This window comes from Pecten maximus, chromosome 17 (assembly GCF_902652985.1).
Source record: "Pecten maximus chromosome 17, xPecMax1.1, whole genome shotgun sequence".
Taxonomy (NCBI): domain Eukaryota; kingdom Metazoa; phylum Mollusca; class Bivalvia; order Pectinida; family Pectinidae; genus Pecten; species Pecten maximus.
Genome location: NC_047031.1, coordinates 30,908,727 through 30,936,421, shown reverse-complemented (window position 1 = coordinate 30,936,421; position 27,695 = coordinate 30,908,727). Strand labels below are relative to the sequence as shown.

Below are 27,695 nucleotides of genomic sequence, written 5' to 3'. Positions count from 1 at the left end.
AGAGTGTACAGCAAAAAACTAGGTCAGCGGGTTACATGGTAACTCATATAGTCCGAGCTGCGTGATGTATGCCGATTAAAGATGACAATTAACATTTCAAATTTAAATTCTTAATGTCTCTTTATTTTATACGGTATTTTCTAGATGTATATGTCCTTTTCCCCACTCGATCCTATTTTATACGGTATTTCCTAGATGTATATGTCCTTTTCCCCACTCGATCCTATTTTATACGGTATTTTCTAGATTTATATGTCCTTTTCCCCACTCGATCCTATTTTATACGGTATTTTCTAGATTTATATGTCCTTTTCCCCACTCGATCCTATTTTATACGGTATTTCCTAGATGTATATGTCCTTTTCCCCACTCGATCCTATTTTATACGGTATTTTCTAGATGTATATGTCCTTTTCCCCACTCGATCCTATTTTATACGGTATTTCCTAGATGTATATGTCCTTTTCCCCACTCGATCCTATTTTATACGGTATTTTCTAGATGTATATGTCCTTTTCCCCACTCGATCCTATTTTATACGGTATTTTCTAGATGTATATGTCCTTTTCCCCACTCGATCCTATTTTATACGGTATTTTCTAGATGTATATGTCCTTTTCCCCACTCGATCCTATTTTATACGGTATTTTCTAGATGTATATGTCCTTTTCCCCACTCGATCCTATTTTATACGGTATTTTCTAGATGTATATGTCCTTTTCCCCACTCGATCCTATTTTATACGGTATTTTCTAGATGTATATGTCCTTTTCCCCACTCGATCCTATTTTATACGGTATTTTCTAGATGTATATGTCCTTTTCCCCACTCGATCCTATTTATACGGTATTTTCTAGATGTATATGTCCTTTTCCCCACTCGATCCTATTTTATACGGTATTTTCTAGATGTATATGTCCTTTTCCCCACTCGATCCTATTTTATACGGTATTTTCTAGATGTATATGTCCTTTTCCCCACTCGATCCTATTTTATACGGTATTTTCTAGATGTATATGTCCTTTTCCCCACTCGATCCTATTTTATACGGTATTTTCTAGATGTATATGTCCTTTTCCCCACTCGATCCTATTTTATACGGTATTTTCTAGATGTATATGTCCTTTTCCCCACTCGATACTATTTTATACGGTATTTTCTAGATGTATATGTCCTTTTCCCCACTCGATCCTATTTTATACGGTATTTTCTAGATGTATATGTCCTTTTCCCCACTCGATCCTATTTTATACGGTATTTTCTAGATGTATATGTCCTTTTCCCCACTCGATCCTATTTTATACGGTATTTTCTAGATGTATATGTCCTTTTCCCCACTCGATCCTATTTTATACGGTATTTTCTAGATGTATATGTCCTTTTCCCCACTCGATCCTATTTTATACGGTATTTTCTAGATGTATATGTCCTTTTCCCCACTCGATCCTATTTTATACGGTATTTTCTAGATGTATATGTCCTTTTCCCCACTCGATCCAATTTTATACGGTATTTTCTAGATGTATATGTCCTTTTCCCCACTCGATCCTATTTTATACGGTATTTTCTAGATGTATATGTCCTTTTCCCCACTCGATCCTATTTTATACGGTATTTTCCAGATGTATATGTCCTTTTCCCCACTCGATCCTATTATATACGGTATTTTCCAGATGTATATGTCCTTTTCCCCACTCGATCCTATTTTATACGGTATTTTCTAGATGTATATGTCCTTTTCCCCACTCGATCCTATTTTATACGGTATTTTCCAGATGTATATGTCCTTTTCCCCACTCGATCCTATTTTATACGGTATTTTCCAGATGTATATGTCCTTTTCCCCACTCGATCCTATTTTATACGGTATTTTCTAGATGTATATGTCCTTTTCCCCACTCGATCCTATTTTATACGGTATTTTCTAGATGTATATGTCCTTTTCTCCACTCGATCCTATTTTATACGGTATTTTCTAGATGTATATGTCCTTTTCCCCACTCGATCCTATTTTAAGCCGTAGGCGTCCGTCTATGTTATAAGCCATATCTTCTGACCCCAACACACCAAATTCTGTTGGACATTCACCACGCAAAAATCATCAACATGAATGTCAAGGGATAACTTAACTGACCATTTTGGAATATGTCCGTATAATATATATAATATACAACGAAATACAGCATACCAATGTTCCTATGACACGATATACCAATATGATTGTTTTTAGAGCCTCTTAGGGTATGGCAATCAATGTTTAGTTTGACTGTGTATTATTTAACGTCCTATCAACAGCTAAGGTCATTTAAGGACGGTCTCCCGTGTGTGGGTAGTTTGGTAAAGTATTGTTTAACGTCCTATCAACAGCTAAGGTTATTAAGGACGGTCTTATATGAGCAGCAAAACCAACACTGAATTTCGGTTCCTATGAATGCAACATGATAGATCTGTCTATTATAATGGTATAATATAATGTTGATCTGAAATAACACAGGTGTAGTATTTCTGATATATTTTCCATTTTTCTATTGCAATAGGAATTTAAACATAGGATGTTAATTGCCTTTTTTTTGAAAATATTACGTTGATAAATAAGCCATTTGTATTTAATTTGTTAGTCTTTGTTTGTTGTTTTTGTTTTATTTTTTTTGCTTGTTTTTTTGTTGTTGTTTTCTTTTTATTTTCGTTTTATATGTGTGTTCTTTTAGTCTTAATTGCAAAAACATGAATATTTAAATCAAACCTAATTATTTCATCTCGTGACTAACTACCCAAGTGTTATGAGAAGAGTTGTTTTACATACATCATACATATAAATATTAATTACAATGTCTCCAGATTTTGCAAGTATGCTGGAAGCCATGGAATAATATGATATAAGCGAAGACTATTGCTGTCGATTGTTTGATCAATACAATACGTACACTGTATTTAGAGATAAATTAAATAACCGGCATATATATAAGGAATGTTAGACCGTAAAACAATGTTATCATGTTGTATAATTAATATCTCCTTATACCTGAGCTCAGGGAAGTATCATTATGTAGATTAGAAACCGTAAAACAATGTTATAATGTTGTATAATTAATATCTCCTTACACCTGAGCTCAGGGAAGTATCATTGTGTAGATTAGAAACCGTAAAACAATGTTATCATGTTGTATAATTAATATCTCCTTATACCTGAGCTCAGGGAAGTATCATTATGTAGATTAGAAACCGTAAAACAATGTTATAATGTTGTATAATTAATATCTCCTTACACCTGAGCTCAGGGAAGTATCATTATGTAGATTAGAAACCGTAAAACAATGTTATAATGTTGTATAATTAATATCTCCTTATACCTGAGCTCAGGGAAGTATCATTATGTAGATTAGAAACCGTAAAACAATGTTATAATGTTGTATAATTAATATCTCCTTACACCTGAGCTCAGGGAAGTATCATTATGTAGATTAGAAACCGTAAAACAATGTTATAATGTTGTATAATTAATATCTCCTTATACCTGAGCTCAGGGAAGTAAACTTATTTAGATGCCTTGTGTCCTATAGGTATCTGAGTAACACAAACCGAGATAAATATGTAAAATATAAACGTTAATTATTGGTTCGGTTATAAGTACTTTATAAAATATCACCCAACTAGTGTCGTATAAAATATTTACCTGTCCGTGCTATATTTCTGGGTTAGATAACCGACAAAGCACATATTAACTTACCTTACAATGAAACAATGTGAAGCAGATTTATGAAATAATGTAATCACATCCAAACTTGATATACATGGGATACCTTTAGTTAACTCTCTGTATGCGTTGGAAGACGCTGATAATTACATTATGTGCATTGTTTTCCATTCCCTAAGTTAACTTATAAGCCTGTGTGTTGTTTATCCTCATTTATTGTGTACTCTGGACAATATGGCAACGTTATCGCACGTGAGATTCAATCGAAAATCAATATCTATAACCTCGTCAATATGTTATCAGGGAAGGAGAGATAACTCTGTGACTTTTAAACCACTATCAAACCTTGTGTGACATGGGAATAAAACGTAATCAGTTTATGTGTACGTCTCGTCCAATGATATCCATTGTTTTATCTATTCATTGTGGTCCTATCTTACACACATGTGTCGGAATTACTTTGCGAGTTCATCTATAACTCAAGGATGTACAAATTAAATGTACGAAGTGTTATGGAATATAAGCATTGTGAATGTCAATATCACCAATGAATTTCAATTCACGAAGTTTGGACATAAAATTACCAGGAGCTGATTTGAATACACAAATAGTTTAACTATCTATACAAATAGTGAGTTGAATATGAAAAGATTTTGATACGGCATTTCGAAAGTGCTTTGGAATCAAAAAGAATAATTTGAAATAGTGAATTTGGATTAATATTTCTCCAGTGATGAATAGTCGGTAAGTTGTCTCTATCTTTATATCTATTTTATCTCAGTATCTATGTATTCTGTTTTATTGTTGTTATTTAGAAATATTTACAGGAAAACTTTGTCAAGTCGTTTTGGGACGAAAAATGTAATTGCATATGTTTATGATACGAATGACAACGACCAAACACACATTTGTAGTTACATATCCTCTCCAGAGAGAATATAATTGTAGGTGTTGATGACACGAATGACAATGACCCAACACACATTTGTAGTTTTATTTCCACTCCAAAGACAGTATCATAGCTGGACGGTGTCCATTTGTGTCGCGCCTAGTCAGGAAGGCATGTATTTACCTTCGTGTTACTTAAAAGAGGCGTTAACGTCATTGCATTCCATTGCATGGCTAGCAGGTGAGATATGCCATCAGCTGATCCCGATAATCACCTGTATAGTTATGTTCCACAGGGGTTTGTTCATGTTATCACAATGTTTGTGATAAAGTTATACTGCTGATAGTTATAATGTATATCCCAGGGTTTCGAGGGGTGAGGGCTTATTGAGGCCACGGAGGGATGTCAAGGTACAGACATAGTGAGACCGTATAAGAGATGTATAATAAATACCATGATGTTATCGGGACCTAACTTGATTTTCAGATTTATACTTCCGGACGTAAAATTGTTTCTCGAGGTTTCGAGAGGTGCAGGCTTATTTAGACCATGGGATAATCAATATGCTGACCTCACCGCGAAGTACCCTATGGTATACATATGTATACTGATGGTAGTGAAATGTATATTGTCCAAGATAGGTAGGCAGATAATCATCGATGAGTGGAAAAGTTAATATCATGTTTCTCATATGGAAATCATACATAGTTATTTTATTTTGTGGAGGTGAACACGAGACTATACGGAACTGGTCAAGAGTTTGTTCATCGAGGCCGCAGGTTGAGGTGAACAAACTCTTGACCAGGTCCGTATAGTCTCGTGTACACCGATCACAAAATGCAATAACTGTTTTGTAATATGGCCAACCAAAATGAATGAACAAAATCCAAAGGCTCGATCCAGTCCAAATCATGTTCACCAAAGTTTTCAGAGTTGGCATGCAGACTGACCTTTGAAACTTAAATATGGCCGGAATAGTCTTGTTGCACCTGAAGTATTTTTTCCGGGTGTTCAACAAGTCTTTATTCTTCAAAATATCTTGCAATTCCTCTTCGTTTATTGTATCGAAACGTTGTTTGGGTATCTCGTCGGCAATATTGTAAACAAAGCGATGCGAAACAATCGTTTGTTTCCAGCATTTTAATTTGCTGTGGTCCAAAGTAACACGTTACGTGATCGGATGCGAAGATTGCCGACCTGTTCGTGCCATAAATAGCACGAACATGTCGACAATGCCTGGGAAATTTCCCCTCTGAGCTATTTTTAGCACGGACAGGTCAACTCACTGATGGGTACTTGTGAGGAAAACATGGAAATTGGCCAATGAAAATTACGGGAACACTCCAGCCTTGTTACAATCGTTTTTGCTGTACGGTATGAATTTAAGTATAATCAAATACCTTTGTTGTACCGGGTGGTAAGTTGTCCGTATCTTCCACATGGAGGTTTATTGGCCGGTGTCTCTGTTGACGCTGAGATTGACTATTCTACCTTATAATCGGTTCCTGTACAATATTTACGACTTGGTATTGGGGATGTTTCATTTGATTTTTCAGATTGTGACTTAAAAATAATCGTTTTCACAAGTATAACTTCAAAACAGTAACTTCATGGTTCAAATGAAATAAGAGGAAGCTGGGTTGGAAACAAATTCCTTGTTTTATGCTTACTATTCTTTTATATTTTGATAATTACGGTTTTATTCGCATGCCAACATTTACTTGTCGTTTTGTGGCCAGCTTTATATGTCTTACTTTAGCGCAGACAACTTTCATTTGTTGCCAAAATTTCAGAAAAAGGACACACATAACCAGGATGTTTTATAGTAGTCATAACATGCACAGGAGAATTCGTTAATGGCGAAATATCGACAATAATGAACTAGATAAAAAAAATCAACCAAAACTACAGTATAGGTCATCGGTGCTATAATGTCGCGCTGTTTCACAGGAATATAGAAGTATGTATGTTAATATTCAGATCAGACGATATTTTCTATTGGTCAATTACGTAAAAATTACTAACAGTTAACGATGTTGATATACTTTCGGTGAATATTGTGATGTATTTTTGTTAATAATTCTCTATTATCTCTGCCATGACCTATACGTGCTGATATGTCCACACAATGTACCGTATCTGGGTACATGTAAAAGGTGATATGGCAGACCAAAAAGGTCGAAAACAAAACGTGGGTTTCCGCGAGGAACTCTAGAAGACGAAACGTGGGTTTCCTCCAGGAACTCAAGAAGACAAAACGTGGGTTTCCTCCAGGAATTCTAGAAGACGAAACGTGGGCTTCCTCCAGGAATTCTAGAAGAAAGACATCGATTTAAAACCAAAATACTGAAAACTTAAGGCTTAAAAGTATATTTACCTTTGATAACTCAGAGAGTAACGAGTGGTGCGTAACGTTGGTTGTTGCCTGGCAACTGTCGGCCAAAATGCTGATAGGTACATAGGAATAGCTAGTGAACAACTACTCACGATACATGTTTAGCAATACAAGTATGACATATATTGCATCATAATTAATATTTGTAAAAGCAAAGCCATCTACCCATACCATTCAATGAACACTTTACCTGTAGACTCATTGTTAAACTTACCTGTACGTAGACACATCATACAATAGATGACCATGGCGATATCATACGGTTGGTTATATTCTCTTTGTCTGTTGATTGTACACATACTCAGATAAACACTATTTTGGCAAATCTACATGTATGTGTTCGTCTGAAAAGTTTTGGTAATAGTTTCCGGTTTCGAGACAGAGGATCGATAATACTCAACACACTTTATCAACATAGATAGGATGTATGATCTTAACATACTTATCTATATATACCGGTAGGTAATACATATGCTCAGCGCCAAAATAAAACTATAGATTTAGAGAAATCGCTTAATTTTAACACGCTAAAATCTAACTTTCAGTTTTCATGACCAAATCGCCAAATTTTATGACCGCTAAAACTTCCTGCTATACGGTATTTGATACGCGTATTGATGTATCATTGTATTATAATGAGTTAACTCACTGATCCGTTCATTTTTAATGAAATTATATAATTTTTTTTATTATAATCATTTTATTAAACTTAAAGGGAATGGATGAATGGATGAATGGATGAATGAATGAATGACTTTTATGTTGATGTAACTTTCCGTATTTAGTTTTATTGACTAAGACATAAGGGGTTTAGAACAATGTCCTTCTATACTATCTTGTTATGACCTTACTTAATATAGATGACCCAAGGAATTTTTATACAAATGTCATACCACGAATGGCAGAGTGCTGGCGTGATAAGAAATGAATTTGTTTGTTTTGGTTTTTATCAGGACGGGTCATACCAGGACATGTATCCAAGGGACAAAAGTACGGGGGATCAAAGTACAAAGAGGATAGGAGTTAAAGAGATTAGGAATGCATGAGATTGCATTGTGAGGGACCCCAAAATGTTCCGCTTGTTTTAGGAATAGTAACAGAAAGGTCCCTGGAATACAATTGTATATTGGCATGTTTTTCATCAAAAGAAAATAATTTGTTTGCTTATTGAAAAATAAAACATCAACAAAAACAGACAAAACTAAATTCAAAAATTAAAACAAGCAAATAAAAAAAACAAAAACAAGCAAACAAACAAACAAAAAAACAAAAACAAAAAACAAACAAAAAAAAACAAACGAACAAGCAAACAATTTTTTTTTTTCCAAAGGACCGAAAACCTTTTTATTTGTTTGCCTCTTGTTAGTTCGATTTTGATAGAGAATAACGGTTTTGTTAATATGTCAGCACTCTTGTTTTCCTTTAGCTTGTCAATAACCAATCAACAGTGTAACACTACTGGTATTTCAACACTGCGCACCAACTGGATTAAGACGAATGCTCGTTTTTAAATTGTATATATACAATACTTCCAATACGTGAATGCGGGGTGAAGTCACTCATATGAAGACTACACCGTATATTAAACAAGCGCATTTACGGAATTTAGACGAATATTATTTTGTTCAATCTTTAATGTACCATGAATATTTAGAAATAATTAACGATGATTGTATTATTGCAGGATATACAACGAGGACGAGTATATTTTGCAATTGAATTAATAACGAAGGCCGCAGGCCTGAGTTATTAATTAAAATTGCAAAATATACTCGTCCTCGTTGTATATCCTGCAATAATACACGAATCATCGTTAATTATTTCTATTCTACCATGTTCTGTTTGGTTCTTAGACCGACCTCTTTCTAATAGAAAAACAGCAAAGAAACCCTCAGAAAACCTTGTAATTTATTTCTTGAGTATTGCATTATTTGTTGATGAAATATACAGGCAATACAGTACTACGATCAAGAGCATCTTTCATATGGCATTGATTTTGAAAATAAAAAAAGGATAAAAAAAAAGGTGGGCCTCCGTAGGATTCGAACTCGCGTCGTGATAAAAAATAATGAAAAACTAACCCATTAGCCCACTCGGCTATAGTAACCTTTAATAAAACGGGTGAATATTAGATATATAAAATTGTTACAGCCGTGACTCCCGACCGTGTATTATTGGCACGAGCGTGTATTATTGGCACGAGCGTGGGTTATTGGAAAATAATACATGGTTTTAAACCATTCAAAACTGGCCTTGCATAGCAAACATGGTAGAATTGCGTATAAAACCTTATAGTCAGTTTCGACAAAGGACGATACCGATCTTGCCGAATTCGTCACTAGACGATAGGTAACGTAACCTGTATAGTTTCGCCAAACATGTATCAATGACAACGTTGTCGGTAACGTATGTTTCATAATGGACATTAAAATCAGTGTCCATATAAGAAGTTAAGACAGATTCCAGTCATCAAAATAATGATAAACAAATCATACTTGTAAACTGCGACAGAATTAATGCATTTTTGTATCTAATAATATGTGTTTCCCCCTAATTGATTCCATATCAATTAGATATATCACAACGTTTAAATCGACCCCTTTACATGTGTACGTAGCAGTCCCCCTGGGCCTGCACAAGTATTATATAACAACCTCCATTTCTGTACATTTATATATATTTACATTCCTAATGTGGTTTGCTGATATGAACATACCAAGTGAAAACAACAAACATATGACCATGAATACACTATGAAAACCGTATGAAAACATTGTCTCTCGTGCAAATCACCTGATTAATCGGGTCATATAATACGCCATCGACAGTAAGACAGGAAGAGTAGCTTCCCTTGGATCGATAACGAGATAAGTGTTAAAATATTGACTGATTGTATTTAATATTATTTTTACTTTAATACTTCTTTCTTTTTGTTTTATACAAAATTAAACAAAACAGACCGGAAAATGCGGAACGACATTAAAACAATGGCGTGGTGCATAGGCGGGATCTCCCGGCTGTTCTAATAATTTGGTGTTTCGTCGTATACATGACAAATTTTTCTTTTTAATAAAATTTTTCGTTTTCTCGATATAAATTTTTTAAATCAAGGTTATGTAAATATATGAATTCAACCCCGTTGACTGCACATATGTATACATTTACTCATACGAATGTGAAGACATTAAACACTGTAAATGTGTATATATATTAAGGACTGTACAAGTGTATAAATTATATCTGCACATGTGTATATATTAAGAGCTGTACAAGTGTATACATTATACCTCCACATGTATATATATTAAGAAATGTACAAGTGTATACATTATACGTGCACATGTATATATTAAGAGCTGTACAAGTGTATACATTATACCTGCACATGTATATACTTGTATATTAAGAGCTGTACAAGTGTATACATTATACCTGCACATGTATATATATATTAAGAGCTGTACACGTGTATACATTATACCTGCACATGTGTATATATTAAGAGCTGTACAAGTGTATACATTATACCTGCACATGCATATATATATATATCAAGAGCTGTACAAGTGTATACATTATACCTGCACATGTAATATATATATTAAGAGCTGTACAAGTGTATACATTATACCTGCACATGTGTATATATTAAGAGCTGTATAAGTGTATACATTATACCTGCACATGTATATATATATTAAGAGCTGTACAAGTGTATACATTATACCTGCACATGTGTATATATTAAGAGCTGTACAAGTGTATACATTATACCTGCACATGTATATATATTAAGAGCTGTACAAGTGTATACATTATACTTGCACATGTATAAACATTGTATATCAAGAGCTGTACAAGTGTATACATTATACTTGCAAATGTGTATATAGTTACATTTTACATCACACTTCCCCGTTAACTGTCTATCTAGAATACGCCCTAACTACAGTACTAGCACAAAATATGGTGGAGGGAATAAGAAGCTGATCATATTATTATGAATCATTTACCGATGGCCAGACTAAAAATTAAACACAAATAGTCACATTACACATACTTTGTATCATTTGTTTGTTGCTTTGTTTATTTGATTGACAGCCCCGTTAACAGTGGTCATTTCGAGGCAGGGTCTTCTTGTAGTAGTTTGTGACTATCTCACTTACGAACCAAAGACTCGTAACAGGCCACCTATAGTCTTTACTATAAAGTGTAAAGCTATCACGGCCCATCACCTGTGGTCAGAGGCCTGTACTCTAACCGTCTGAGCTATCACGGCCCCATCACCTGTGGTCAGGTACTCTAACCGTCTGAGCTATCACGGCCCCATCACCCGTGGTCAGGTACTCTAACCGTCTGAGCTATCGCGGCCCATCACCTGTGGTCAGGTACTCTAACCGTCTGAGCTATCACGGCCCATCACCTGTGGTCAGGTACTCTAACCGTCTGAGCTATCACGGCCCCATCACCTGTGGTGAGGTACTCTAACCGTCTGAGCTATCACGTCCCCATCACCCGTGGTCAGGTACTCTAACCGTCTGAGCTATCGCGGCCCATCACCTGTGGTCAGGTACTCTAACCGTCTGAGCTATCACGGCCCCATCACCTGTGGTCAGGTACTCTAACCGTCTGAGCTATCACGGCCCATCACCTGTGGTCAGAGGCCGGTACTCTAACCGATATCAGGCCTCTTATTTTGTACCGAGCAAATCTATAATCTACTAACATTGACGTGGCATGTGTATCATGGTAAACTCTTAATAAGCTGTATTTTGATTTGTTTCAATAACATGATACTCTATAATTTAGTACTTTTATCACATTATTGTGTTTCTAATCTAGGAATTTAAACAGTAAGACCAGTCATAAACACATGGCAAACAAAACCAATGATAACGTTGTGCGTTTACTGCCTGCTCTTTAGTTGTGTATTGTTAAACGACCCACAGCAGCTATGGTCATTTAAGGTCGACCTCCCTCCTTAGTAAAGGCTATGTTCGGTTCTGTATTGTTTTACGTCCTATCAACAGATATAACCCTTTTATGATGGTTTACCCTGTGAATGTTTGGTTTGGTTGTGTATTATCTAACGTCATATACACGACTTTAGACATTTTAGACGACTTCTCCTGTATTGCTTTCTCCTGTGTGTGTGTTTGGTTTTGTACTGTTTAATGTCCTATCAAAAGCTTTGGTCATTTGAGGACGCCCTCCCCTGTGTAGGTTTGGTTAAGTTTTGCATAGTTTAACGACTTATTATCGACATTTTTAAAGACAGTATATATATGGTTAATATGCATGCAATGTATTGATTTAATTTCCTGTGTTTTACCTGTTGTATCTACCAATCTCAATTAAACCCCCTAACAGTCAAATAACTAATATCCGCACCTATGTTGACATGTTACTGTATATCTACATGTAGTTTGAAACATTGTTTACAGGAAGTGACCACAAACCAGGTGTGGTTGTAACATTTCGCCTTAATAAACAGGACATATATTTAGATATCTTATATATGATAAACTTACTTGTCTAATTTGATATCGATACATGACCATATACCTGTGATTATCTGGTATTGACTTTATTAGATAATGCATATCAATAATTTGACATATCTTCGGCGTAAAGGCTCATGGTATATAATACTTTGATCAGTCCCATATACACGAGTCACGGGTGTAAAATTATGTTTCCGATAGGTAAAAAATACTTATAAGAATGTAAGTAAAACCACAAAATCACGTCTTTATAAAAAAGCGAATTTCAACTGGTGATTATCTATTGTGACAATCGCGCAACGTGACGTAATTGTGACGTCATTATTAATTGGTGCGATGATGTAGATGTAAAGGAGGCACCATAACCTATCACATTACCATATAATATTAGTGGCTTTTTAGCAAGCTGTATTTTCCGATATCAAATTAACTGGTATCGATAACACATATACACTTTACAGATAAAGTTATGAGATTCAGTATTTATCGTTGAGATATCTTGTCTACTATAATAACTTTTATTTATTTTTGTTTTGTTTGCTTGTGTGATAATTCAATCTAAATTGCAGTAGTAACATGACTTTATGAATCTAAACCAATTATTATATTTCGCAACAAACTGCCCAAGTGTTATGAGATGAGTAGTTCTACACGCATCATACACATAGATAATATTTACAATGTCTTCAAAATATAACAATTATTCTGTGCAGTTGCTTAATCAATACAATATTTACACTGCATTTACAGATCGGGTAAACTATCGATATACACAATTGTGTAGATTAGAAACCGTAAAACCAAGTTACAATGTTGTATAATTAATACATCCTTACACCTGAGCTCAGGTGAGTATCATTGTGTAGATTGGAAACCGTAAAACTAAGTTACAATGTTGTATAATTAATACATCCTTACACCTGAGCTCAGGTGAGTATCATTGTGTCGATATCTTGTGTCCTATATATATCTCATTAATACCCAGCGAGATGAAAATGTAAAATATAAACGTTAATTAATAGTTCAGTTTCACTAAATATAAAATATCATCCAATAAGTGTCGTGTAAAATATTTACCTGTCTGTGGCATATTCCTGGGTTACATAACCTACGAAGCCCATATTAACTTAACTTACAAAGAATCATTGTGAAGCAGATTTATGAATGCATGTTATCATATGCACGCTTTATGTGCATAGGATACCCTCAGTCAACTCTCTATGTGTTGTAAGACGCTGATACATATTTGTATATCGTGTGCAATTTGTTCATTCCTTGAGTTATAAGCCTGTGTGTTGTGGTTCCTTATTTATTTTATTTTAACATGCTTGTGCTGTAGATACTATTATAAAGTGGTCGCACGTGAGATACAATTGAAAATCAACCTTTTACGTCGTAAACATGTTATCAGTGAAGGAAAGATAATGTTTAAACCACCTTCAAACGTTGTGTGACATGGGACTAAAACGTAATCAGTTTATGTGTATGTCTTGTCCAATGATATCCATTGTTTTATCTATACATTGTGGTCCTATCTTACACACATTTGTCGGACTAACTTTATCATTTTATCTGAAATTCAAGGATGTTGACCACGTAAAAAAAAGAATGCACGAATAGTTATTGGAATATATGCAGTTTGAATGCGAATACTGAAAGTGAACTTCTATTCATAAAGTGTATACTTAAATGACTATACCAGGAGGTAATTTGAATACGCACATAGTTTAATTATCTATACAAGTAGTGAATTTGAATATGACAAGATTTTAATTCAACATTTCGAAAGTGCTTTTGAATATAACCGGAGTGATTTTGAATATTGAAACCCTGATTTGAAATAGTGAATTTGGATTAATATTTCTCCAGTGATGACTATTCGGTAAGTTGTCTCTATCTTTATATCTATTTTATCTTGGTATCTATGTATTCTGTTCTATTGTTGTTATTTAGAAATATTTACATGGAAACTTTGTCAAGTAGTTTTGGGCCAAAAAAGGTTATTGTAGATGTTGATGACACGAATGACAACGACCCAACACACATTTGTATTTACATATCCTCTCTAGAGAGAGTATAATTGTATATGTTGATGACACGAATGACAACGACCCAATACACATTTGTAGTTACATATCCTCTCCAGAGAGAATATTCTAGCTGAACGGTGTCCATTTGTGTCGCGCCTAGTCAGGAAGGCATGCCGTTATTTAGAAGGGGCGTTAACGCCATTGCACTCCATCGCATGGCTGGTAGGTGAGATATACCATCAGCTGATCAGAACAGTCACCTGTATAGTTCTGTACAACAAGGGTTTGCTCATGTTATCATGATGTTTGTGATAAAGTTATACTGCTGATAGTTATAATGTATATCCCAGGGTTTCGAGGGGTGAGGGCTTATTGAGGCCACGGAGGGATGTCAAGGTACAGACATAGTGAGACCGTATAAGAGATGTATAATAAATACCATGATGTTATCGGGACCTAACTTGATTTTCAGATTTATACTTCCGGACGTAAAATTGTTTCTCGAGGTTTCGAGAGGTGCAGGCTTATTTAGACCATGGGATAATCAATATGCTGACCTCACCGCGAAGTACCCTATGGTATACATATGTATACTGATGGTAGTGAAATGTATATTTTCCAAGATAGGTAGGCAGATAATCATCGATGAGTGGAAAAGTTAATATCATGTTTCTCATATGGAAATCATACATAGTTATTTTATTTTGTGGAGGTGAACACGAGACTATACGGAACTGGTCAAGAGTTTGTTCATCGAGGCCGCAGGTTGAGGTGAACAAACTCTTGACCAGGTCCGTATAGTCTCGTGTACACCGATCACAAAATGCAATAACTGTTTTGTAATATGGCCAACCAAAATGAATGAACAAAATCCAAAGGCTCGATCCAGTCCAAATCATGTTCACCAAAGTTTTCAGAGTTGGCATGCAGACTGACCTTTGAAACTTAAATATGGCCGGAATAGTCTTGTTGCACCTGAAGTATTTTTTCCGGGTGTTCAACAAGTCTTTATTCTTCAAAATATCTTGCAATTCCTCTTCGTTTATTGTATCGAAACGTTGTTTGGGTATCTCGTCGGCAATATTGTAAACAAAGCGATGCGAAACAATCGTTTGTTTCCAGCATTTTAATTTGCTGTGGTCCAAAGTAACACGTTACGTGATCGGATGCGAAGATTGCCGACCTGTTCGTGCCATAAATAGCACGAACATGTCGACAATGCCTGGGAAATTTCCCCTCTGAGCTATTTTTAGCACGGACAGGTCAACTCACTGATGGGTACTTGTGAGGAAAACATGGAAATTGGCCAATGAAAATTACGGGAACACTCCAGCCTTGTTACAATCGTTTTTGCTGTACGGTATGAATTTAAGTATAATCAAATACCTTTGTTGTACAGGGTGGTAAGTTGTCCGTATCTTCCACATGGAGGTTTATTGGCCGGTGTCTCTGTTGACGCTGAGATTGACTATTCTACCTTATAATCGGTTCCTGTACAATATTTACGACTTGGTATTGGGGATGTTTCATTTGATTTTTCAGATTGTGACTTAAAAATAATCGTTTTCACAAGTATAACTTCAAAACAGTAACTTCATGGTTCAAATGAAATAAGAGGAAGCTGGGTTGGAAACAAATTCCTTGTTTTATGCTTACTATTCTTTTATATTTTGATAATTACGGTTTTATTCGCATGCCAACATTTACTTGTCGTTTTGTGGCCAGCTTTATATGTCTTACTTTAGCGCAGACAACTTTCATTTGTTGCCAAAATTTCAGAAAAAGGACACACATAACCAGGATGTTTTATAGTAGTCATAACATGCACAGGAGAATTCGTTAATGGCGAAATATCGACAATAATGAACTAGATAAAAAAAATCAACCAAAACTACAGTATAGGTCATCGGTGCTATAATGTCGCGCTGTTTCACAGGAATATAGAAGTATGTATGTTAATATTCAGATCAGACGATATTTTCTATTGGTCAATTACGTAAAAATTACTAACAGTTAACGATGTTGATATACTTTCGGTGAATATTGTGATGTATTTTTGTTAATAATTCTCTATTATCTCTGCCATGACCTATACGTGCTGATATGTCCACACAATGTACCGTATCTGGGTACATGTAAAAGGTGATATGGCAGACCAAAAAGGTCGAAAACAAAACGTGGGTTTCCGCGAGGAACTCTAGAAGACGAAACGTGGGTTTCCTCCAGGAACTCAAGAAGACAAAACGTGGGTTTCCTCCAGGAATTCTAGAAGACGAAACGTGGGCTTCCTCCAGGAATTCTAGAAGAAAGACATCGATTTAAAACCAAAATACTGAAAACTTAAGGCTTAAAAGTATATTTACCTTTGATAACTCAGAGAGTAACGAGTGGTGCGTAACGTTGGTTGTTGCCTGGCAACTGTCGGCCAAAATGCTGATAGGTACATAGGAATAGCTTGTGAACAACTACTCACGATACATGTTTATCAATACATGTATCGCATATATTGCATCATAATTAATATTTGTGAAAACAAAGCCATCTACCCATACCATTCAATGAACACTTTACCTGTAGACTCATTGTTAAACTTACCTGTACGTATACACAGCATACAATAGATGACCATGGCGATATCATACGGTTGGTTATATTCGCTTTGTCTTTTGATTCGTACACATACTCATATAAACACTATTTTGGCAAATCTACGTGTATGTGTTCGTCTGACGATTTTTGGTAATAGTTTCCGGTTTCGAGACAGAGGATCGATAATACACAACAAACTTAATCAACATGGATAGGATGTATGGACATAACATACTTATCTATATATACCGGTAGGATATATATGCTCAACGCCAAATTAAAACTATAGATTTAGAGAAATCGCTTAATTTTAACACGCTAAAATCTAACTTTCAGTTTTCATGACCAAATCGCCAAATTTTATGACCGCTAAAATTTCCTGCTTTACGGTATTTGATACGCGTATTGATGTATCATTGTATTATAATGTGTTAACTCACTGATCCGTTCATTTTTAATGAAATTATATAATTTTTTATATTATAATCATTTCATTAAACTTAAAGGGAATGGATGAATGGATGAATGGATGAATGAATGAATGACTTTTATGTTGATGTAACTTTCCGTATTTAGTTTTATTGACTAAGACATAAGGGGTTTAGAACAATGTCCTTCTATACTATCTTGTTATGACCTTACTTAATATAGATGACCCAAGGAATTTTTATACAAATGTCATACCACGAATGGCAGAGTGCTGGCGTGATAAGAAATGAATTTGTTTGTTTTGGTTTTTATCAGGACGAGTCATACCAGGACATGTATCCAAGGGACAAAAGTACGGGGGATCAAAGTACAAAGAGGATAGGAGTTAAAGAGATTAGGAATGCATGAGATTGCATTGTGAGGGACCCCAAAATGTTCCGCTTGTTTTAGGAATAGTAACAGAAAGGTCCCTGGAATACAATTGTATATTGGCATGTTTTTCATCAAAAGAAAATAATTTGTTTGCTTATTGAAAAATAAAACATCAACAAAAACAGACAAAACTAAATTCAAAAATTAAAACAAGCAAATAAAAAAAACAAAAACAAGCAAACAAACAAACAAAAAAACAAAAACAAAAAACAAACAAAAAAAAAACAAACGAACAAGCAAACAATTTTTTTTTTTCCAAAGGACCGAAAACCTTTTTATTTGTTTGCCTCTTGTTAGTTCGATTTTGATAGAGAATAACGGTTTTGTTAATATGTCAGCACTCTTGTTTTCCTTTAGCTTGTCAATAACCAATCAACAGTGTAACACTACTGGTATTTCAACACTGCGCACCAACTGGATTAAGACGAATGCTCGTTTTTAAATTGTATATATACAATACTTCCAATACGTGAATGCGGGGTGAAGTCACTCATATGAAGACTACACCGTATTTTAAACAAGCGCATTTACGGAATTTAGACGAATATTATTTTGTTCAATCTTTAATGTACCATGAATATTTAGAAATAATTAACGATGATTCGTGTATTATTGCAGGATATACAACGAGGACGAGTATATTTTGCAATTGAATTAATAACGAAGGCCGCAGTTACGGAGTTATTAATTAAAATTGCAAAATATACTCGTCCTCGTTGTATATCCTGCAATAATACACGAATCATCGTTAATTATTTCTATTCTACCATGTTCTGTTTGGTTCTTAGACCGACCTCTTTCTAATAAAAAAACAGCAAAGAAACCCTCAGAAAACCTTGTAATTTATTTCTTGAGTATTGCATTATTTGTTGATGAAATATACAGGCAATACAGTACTACGATCAAGAGCATCTTTCATATGGCATTGATTTTGAAAATAAAAAAAGGATAAAAAAAAAAAAGGTGGGCCTCCGTAGGATTCGAACTCGCGTCGTGATAAAAAATAATGAAAAACTAACCCATTAGCCCACTCGGCTATAGTAACCTTTAATAAAACGGGTGAATATTAGATATATAAAATTGTTACAGCCGTGACTCCCGACCGTGTATTATTGGCACGAGCGTGTATTATTGGCACGAGCGTGGGTTATTGGAAAATAATACATGGTTTTAAACCATTCAAAACTGGCCTTGCATAGCAAACATGGTAGAATTGCGTATAAAACCTTATAGTCAGTTTCGACAAAGGACGATACCGATCTTGCCGAATTCGTCACTAGACGATAGGTAACGTAACCTGTATAGTTTCGCCAAACATGTATCAATGACAACGTTGTCGGTAACGTATGTTTCATAATGGACATTAAAATCAGTGTCCATATAAGAAGTTAAGACAGATTCCAGTCATCAAAATAATGATAAACAAATCATACTTGTAAACTGCGACAGAATTAATGCATTTTTGTATCTAATAATATGTGTTTCCCCCTAATTGATTCCATATCAATTAGATATATCACAACGTTTAAATCGACCCCTTTACATGTGTACGTAGCAGTCCCCCTGGGCCTGCACAAGTATTATATAACAACCTCCATTTCTGTACATTTATATATATTTACATTCCTAATGTGGTTTGCTGATATGAACATACCAAGTGAAAACAACAAACATATGACCATGAATACACTATGAAAACCGTATGAAAACATTGTCTCTCGTGCAAATCACCTGATTAATCGGGTCATATAAATACGCCATCGACAGTAAGACAGGAAGAGTAGCTTCCCTTGGATCGATAACGAGATAAGTGTTAAAAATATTGACTGATTGTATTTAATATTATTTTTACTTTAATACTTCTTTCTTTTTGTTTTATACAAAATTAAACAAAACAGACCGGAAAATGCGGAACGACATTAAAACAATGGCGTGGTGCATAGGCGGGATCTCCCGGCTGTTCTAATAATTTGGTGTTTCGTCGTATACATGACAAATTTTTCTTTTTAATAAAATTTCTCGTTTTCTCGATATAAATTTTTTAAATCAAGGTTATGTAAATATATGAATTCAACCCCGTTGACTGCACATATGTATACATTTACTCATACGAATGTGAAGACATTAAACACTGTAAATGTGTATATATATTAAGGACTGTACAAGTGTATAAATTATATCTGCACATGTGTATATATTAAGAGCTGTACAAGTGTATACATTATACCTCCACATGTATATATATTAAGAAATGTACAAGTGTATACATTATACGTGCACATGTATATATTAAGAGCTGTACAAGTGTATACATTATACCTGCACATGTATATACTTGTATATTAAGAGCTGTACAAGTGTATACATTATACCTGCACATGTAATATATATATTAAGAGCTGTACACGTGTATACATTATACCTGCGTATGTGTATATATTAAGAGCTGTACAAGTGTATACATTATACCTGCACATGCATATATATATATATCAAGAGCTGTACAAGTGTATACATTATACCTGCACATGTAATATATATATTAAGAGCTGTACAAGTGTATACATTATACCTGCACATGTGTATATATTAAGAGCTGTATAAGTGTATACATTATACCTGCACATGTAATATATATATTAAGAGCTGTACAAGTGTATACTGCTGATAGTTAAAATGTATATAGATTTTCGATGGGTGAAACCGTCGAGGGATGTGTATTGAATCTCATGCTCTTCGAAAAATAATCTATTATATATAGACCCATGGCTGTAACATAATTATTTCTCGGGGTATCTAGATACAGGCTTATTGAGGCAAGAGGAAAGTTAATGTGTAGTTAATATCATAATCGTATTTGGAACTAATATATGTGATGTGTGTATACTGCTGGTAGTGAAATGTTTTCTAAGGGTATTGAGATAAAGGCTTGTTAAGACATCATAAGAGTTTTATAATCAATGTCATGATATTGTCGGGGACTAATATATTCTATACATATCTACTTCTGTTAGTGAAAATGTTTCCCGTGATATCGTGAGGTGCGGGCTTATTGATAACATTGAAGTGATATCAATCTTTATTATTCCATCTTGGAATACTCTATTTCATTGTAAAATCACTATTTCCTGAAAAATCCCAAGACTCCGTTTGTATCGTATGGTATAAACAACTCTGAATGTTGCGCGAAAAGTACAAAGGAAATGGTTATGACACCTTCCTGCCGACGAGGAGGAGGAAGAAGACAATGACGACGATGACGACGACGAGGAGGAAGGTGACGATGACGGCGATGACGACGGCGACGACAAGGAGGAAGAGTACGACGACGAGGAAGAGGACGATGACGACGATGACGACGACGAGTAATCTATATATTAACACCGGGGATAGTCTACGTCTAAACTCACTGGAAAGTCAACATGTCTACACGTAATAAAATCGCAATTTCAAAATAAAAACATGATATTTAGATATTATGTCTAGCACAATATGCATAATATTATACTGTCTGAATCGTGTGGCTAATAATTTTACAGTAATGGTCTCAAAATGAATACGCCTAAAATACCACTTTGCCAATTTGAGACTAGGTAACGCAGGTAGTTCGTGTAAATTATATCAAAGAATGAAATGTAACACAGACGGAAAACGCGTCACTTTCAGAGTTGTCTATATATATGATACACACAGAGTCTTGGGGTCTTTCAGGAAACTCGAGAGGAAGCGTATTAATGGCCAGGACTTCCTTTCAGGATAAAGAGAAAATAATCTACTGAATAACAAGAGAATATCGTTGTATTGATATGAATTCAAGGTCGACTTGAGCCTAGGTCAGTGTCAAGTCCAAATGTATTAACAATATGTTAAATGGATTTCATATCTGATCTTAAATGCATCTTAGTAAATAATAGATTATAAATTATATCATTGACTTCATATAATTCTTATACAGCGTATCCTAAGTAAATAATAGCAAATTATTTATCTATATTATAAACATCATACCTTATTATAGAATGTATCCTAAGTACATAACAGAGTATTATTTATCTATATACTGGTAGTCATACCTTATTATAGAATGTATCCTAAGTACATAACAGAGTATTAATTATCAATATCCTATACATAATACCTTATTATAGAATGTATCCTAAGTACATAACAGAGTATTAATTATCAATATCCTAGACATAATACCTTATTATAGAATGTATCCTAAGTACATAATAGAGTATTAATTATCAATATCCTAGACATAATACCTTATTATAGAATGTATCCTAAGTACATAACAGAGTATTAATTATCAATATCCTAGACATAATACCTTATTATAGAATGTATCCTAAGTACATAACAGAGTATTAATTATCTATATCCTAGACATAATACCTTATTATAGAATGTATCCTAAGTACATAACATAGTATTAATTATATGTATCCCGGATTTCAGACCTAATTATAAAGTTTATCCTTAGTAAATAATAGATTATTAGTTTCGTTACAGAAAATGCACATTTCGCAATCTGTATTATATGCCCTGCAATAGAAAGGTATTAGAACACAATTCTACCATAATTTCTATTTGTGTAGTGATGTAATGATTTGAGGACATTGTTCGTGACGACGCTTCGTTTGCCACACAAAAAAATCGTGCAACAAGATTACAAACCCCAACTGTGAATGTAACTTGTAACACTTTATGAAGTTCTGTTGTATAAAAGGTGAATATCCGCACGTGGAACATATTGGTTAAAATGCCAAAATTAAATTCATGACTTTGTTTGCACTTCCACGAACTATATTCTTTTGCCAGGAAAAGACACCTTTTTTATGTCGCAAAATCAGATGCCATGGAGAGCGCGATATTTGACTTTGAACGAAAAAAAAAAACAGTAACAGGTTGAATAAAAGAGAAAGCATAAAAAATATAAAATCACAAGTATTTACAGCATTCTTTGGAAAATTATTGTCCTATAAATATCACAGTATGCAGACATGTTAAACGTTTCGCCAAACTCTAGTCTTACATTATTGTTTATCTCGATACACATAGTTGTGGTTGATCAAATCATAATATCACTCGCCGATCCGTTCATTTTACTGTAATGTTATGATAACCATTTATGCGTTACAATCATCTAATTAAACCAAACAATGAACGAGTGAACACGTGAATGAATGAATGAATTAAATAATCAATTAGAATTAATTAACAAATTAATTGATAAATTATTGAATTAACTTTAAGTTTATTTTACTTTACCTGTCTAGTTGTTTTATTAACCTTAAGATAGAAATGAACTACTTTTGGGATTTAGAAGAATGTCCTTCGTTGGCTATTTTGTTGTGATATGTCGGTATGTATTGATGAACACAGGAACAAAATATACATATACAATTGTCTTATCACGATCAATGATAAACACAGATTGAATATTTTGTTTATTTTTCCTCCCCTAACAAGACGGGTCGTGCATGGACGTGTGTCCAAGGTGCAAATATTAGAGGGAGTCAAGTAAAGCTAGGAGATAAGATAACGGAAATTCAGATTTTATGGGTGGTTATGATGGACATCAAAATCATTTCTTTCTTTAGAATAGGAACAGAAAGGTACGAAAGCAGCTGGGGATCATTCTCGTAGGAGAAAATAATATGTTTTCGCTTTATTACGCAACATTATCGTGTTATTGTGCGAAACTATTACGTTATATCGCGAAACTAACGCTTTATATGCGAATATTTCGTGTCATTTCGCGTTAGCATTCGAAAATATAGCGTTATATAGCGAAAACTACCGCGTTGATTCACGTAACTCGTTATATAGGTTAACGAGAGAGTTTCCAATTATCAGATTATTACTAATAATTCTTCTTGTCATGTATATCGGTTTACGTAAATGTAACTCTACTTGTGACAGACATCAGTTTGTCGACAAAATGCCACTCTGATCTAGTCATTAAACTAGGATATGTAGATACAGTAAGACAACTTAAATATTTTGTCGATAAACAAATTTCAATATTTTTCAAGTATGCAACAATTAATCGTAATAGTGTCGTATTGATAGTAACTTATCATGATACGTTAAAATCTCCCACATACAGAACGTGCACTGCTTGTATAAATATACATGGTAATACTCAATTACTATCTAGACGTCATTGCTCGTTAAATAATGTAAAGGTTTTTATTACATATTTGACCCCTGTGACATTCAATGCACCTATCATTAAGGTCATTCATATGAGAAATAACAATAACACTACTGACAAAGCATATACTTAAGAAAAAATAACCCTGGGTGTTACACTTTTTACTTATTTAAATCGAAAACGTAGATTTATAGATGAACGCTGTTACATATTACAGACACTCTGAGCATTATATCTCTCTGACGTATTAGAAAGCATTGTTCAGAATTAGGAACAATGGCGTCTTATATGATATCTGGACTTCCATATACTGTTTAGTGTTGTTCGATACGAGGTAAATATTATGTGCGTAATGTGTGACTTAGATCGAAAGCTCAAAATGGCGGGAATTTCATAAAACGGGATTGTAGGAGCGACATTAATGTCGGGCCGATACCCAAAAGGAAGCGTGGAACTTTTGTCATTGCTTTTGTTAAGAGGTGTACTCTTGACCTTCATGATAAGACAGGTACTAGTTGGCTGAGGATAACTGCCTGTACATTATGTCTGCTTCCGATTTCATTCGAGATGAAGTCACATTAAGTTGCAACCCACATATTGATTTTTTTTTTTTTTTATCGGTACATATTATTTTAATAATAAACAAAAACCAACCAAACAATGCATAGTAATTAAATACATGACAAAACAGCTTGAATGCACATATTTCTAATAATATTGGTTAACATGCGCGGATGAATACATGAATATTGAAATTAACAGTGCTCCCGTGATCAATATTTTCTACAATTTTGTGTTATCTATCATTTTCATTAAAACATTTTGTTAGAAAACAAACGGATTGGAAATCAGGCAAGTCTATATAAGTCCTCTCTAATAGGAACCATATATATATCTACAAGTTTTATTCTATATATATATAAACCAAAGTGAATAAATCAAATAATAAATATCATAGAGAGTTAAGTATTTAAAGAGTAAAGACTAAGGAATATTAGCATTAATGGCAAAAGTGTAGAATGATAACTTCATTTAACGTTTAGTAATCAATTTTGTAAACATCCACTCTATTATACAGACATGCATACCTACGATGTACATCCTACAAGGCACACACACACACACCCTCACATACAACACATCTATATGATGCATACTCAGTCTAAGTAAGTAGTACTTATATGTATATACATTATAGACATATTACATTGTAGTATAGCCGCGGTGGCCGAGTGGTTAAGGTGTCCCGACACTTTATCACTAGCCCTCCACCTCTGGGTTGCGAGTTCGAAACCGACATGGGACAGTTGCCAGGTACTGACTGTAGGCCGGTGGTTTTTCTCCGGGTAATCCGGCTTTCCTCCACCTCCAAAACCTGGCACGTCCTTAAATGAACCTGGCTGTTAATAGGACGTTAAACCAAAACAAACATTATAGTATCAGACTGTTAAATAATAATTTTTAATTATTCTCTGTTGCTTTACCGGCATTGATAAAGTTGAACCCTTAAGAAATTACAAGAATAATGAAAACCTTGGTGTTTTGGAAGGTGTTCTATTTTAGCGACTACATCCGTCATTTTACCCGTAAATCAAGGTCATCTCCCATTCCCACACCTACCCATCCCCAACGTTTTAACATAAACATTCCAAACAAATATATAAAAAAAACACCAAAACACTATCATTCAGTCATCAAATGTCAACAGCTATCTACTTTTTTTTCAAAATAGTTTACATGACTTCAATCATAACCGTTACATACCTGTAGGCTTTGATATTTTTTATGCAAAACATGTGTACATGTTTCGTTTCAATATGCAACATAATTTACTGTATATGATCTTTTTTCGTAAAAATGTCTGTGCCTAGACAGACAAACCAGATATACTCACATGCAAACCATGATTAAAACATCATATACGTTAAATTTGAAGCAATGAAAAGTCTGGCTTTGCCCTTAAAAATGTCCAAAGAGAATGACACCAGGTGTTATGTATGACAAGCGTCTTCTGCTTCATGACGACACCCGACATACAAATCTAAGTCACGACGACAACCGTCATACAAATCTAGGTCAGATCGACGACACCCGCCATAATAGCCTAGCTCATCACATTCTAAAATGATAGAAAGGTAAAAATGGGACAGCTAGGCATATCAACAAATTTCGAACATGACGGACTTCATATATTGTTCGGAAATGGAACATTTCCAAATGAACCCATGAGTTCGACTATAAAATATTCCCATGGTCGTCATCAAATACCCAAGGTCTCGAAACCTGGTGTCGTTTATCATACAGCTGTGTTGTAATCTGACCATGCTGGTTACTAACTCAGTAAAGATCGGGGTAAGCAACTGATATATTATCGTTTGAAGTTCAAGTTCAACGGGGTATATCCGATCGAAGAGCTCAATAAAGTTTTAGTTATTTATACTTGTTCTGACAGGCTCTTCAATATAATCAGCTTCGCACGAAAACATGTCGGCTTCAGAGAGATATAATACATTGTAACTGTTGTGCAAATAGTCTGTTGGAATATCTGATCTCCAACTCAATAAAACTGTTGTTGATCAGTAATTCACTCTCTCCCGCGATTACATTTTCAGTGTTTTCAATTGAGAGATATTCAAATCTAAAAAGAAATACTGAATAGTTCTCAATCATTTTCTTATATATTCATATAAAGTATAACGTTGTAAGCCTTTCAAGGGAAAAAAATACGTTATAACAAGAGAACGAAAGGCGGGCAAAACTCAAAATTTTGTTTGCGAAAGCGTTTCTTCGGATCGGATGTTCATGATTAATGAAAACGAATTCTAAGTGTTTTTTTTTATATATTTCAAATTGATTAAACGATGTTGAAGTATGAAGAGACATTTGACAAAAGCATAGGTGATAATTAGGAGATATCTCGTTCTGTTCTTATATCTACGTATTTACGAATTGTGTATTATTTATCAATATATATTTATTTATTTATTGTTGTAGATATTAAAACAATCAAGGTATCTATTAACTTAGCCTTATCTATGTTTTCGTTGTCGATATAAAACAAAGCGTTTATGTTCATTTTGATATGGGGTATGTGGGGTATGTGTTATGATTTTATTAATCTATTGATTCATTTTCATTTGTGTTTTCGTTATAGATTGTCTATTAAATGTATTTTACTCATTTATTTTTTGCGATATTTATTAATCGTTTAATTTATTAATCAATACATTTATCAAGTTTTATTTATGTCTATTGGATGAGGTTATTTATCTATTTTGTTTTAATAATGAATGCCTTGATATATTAACTCATTATTTTATTATATAATCATAGCCTTTTGATAACGTCGAAACATTGTTTAATTAACGTGAAAAAAAATCGACCGAGGACGATATTATTTGAAGGTTAATAAAACCATATATTGACCGAAATGTAAAGGCTATATTAGTTGTATTATAAAATGACTAATTGATTTATAATAATCACGTTCTGAATGCAGGTAACACTTGTTTATATGTTGATAGAGACTGGTTTGTGAAGCATTTGTATATAATTTATTATATCTTTAAA

The 27,695-nt window shown here is 34.2% G+C and overlaps 1 protein-coding gene across 10 annotated transcripts in view; it reads left to right on the top strand.

Moving 5' to 3' along the window:
- Nucleotides 1-4,120: 4,120 nt before the first annotated feature.
- The window catches only part of LOC117314938 (beta-1,3-galactosyltransferase 5-like), a 28,887-nt gene continuing 5,312 nt past the window's right edge, over nt 4,121-27,695 (top strand). For 9 of the 10 annotated variants that reach the window (XM_033869047.1, XM_033869042.1, XM_033869046.1 and 6 more), the window contains exon 1: nt 4,121-4,438. In XM_033869047.1, the coding sequence (XP_033724938.1) occupies nt 4,428-4,438 (11 nt within the window). In that variant the 5' untranslated portion in view covers nt 4,121-4,427. Of the gene's footprint in view, nt 4,439-14,046; nt 14,365-27,695 lie in introns of those variants that run through there. The other variant, XM_033869041.1, reaches the window with a different exon arrangement.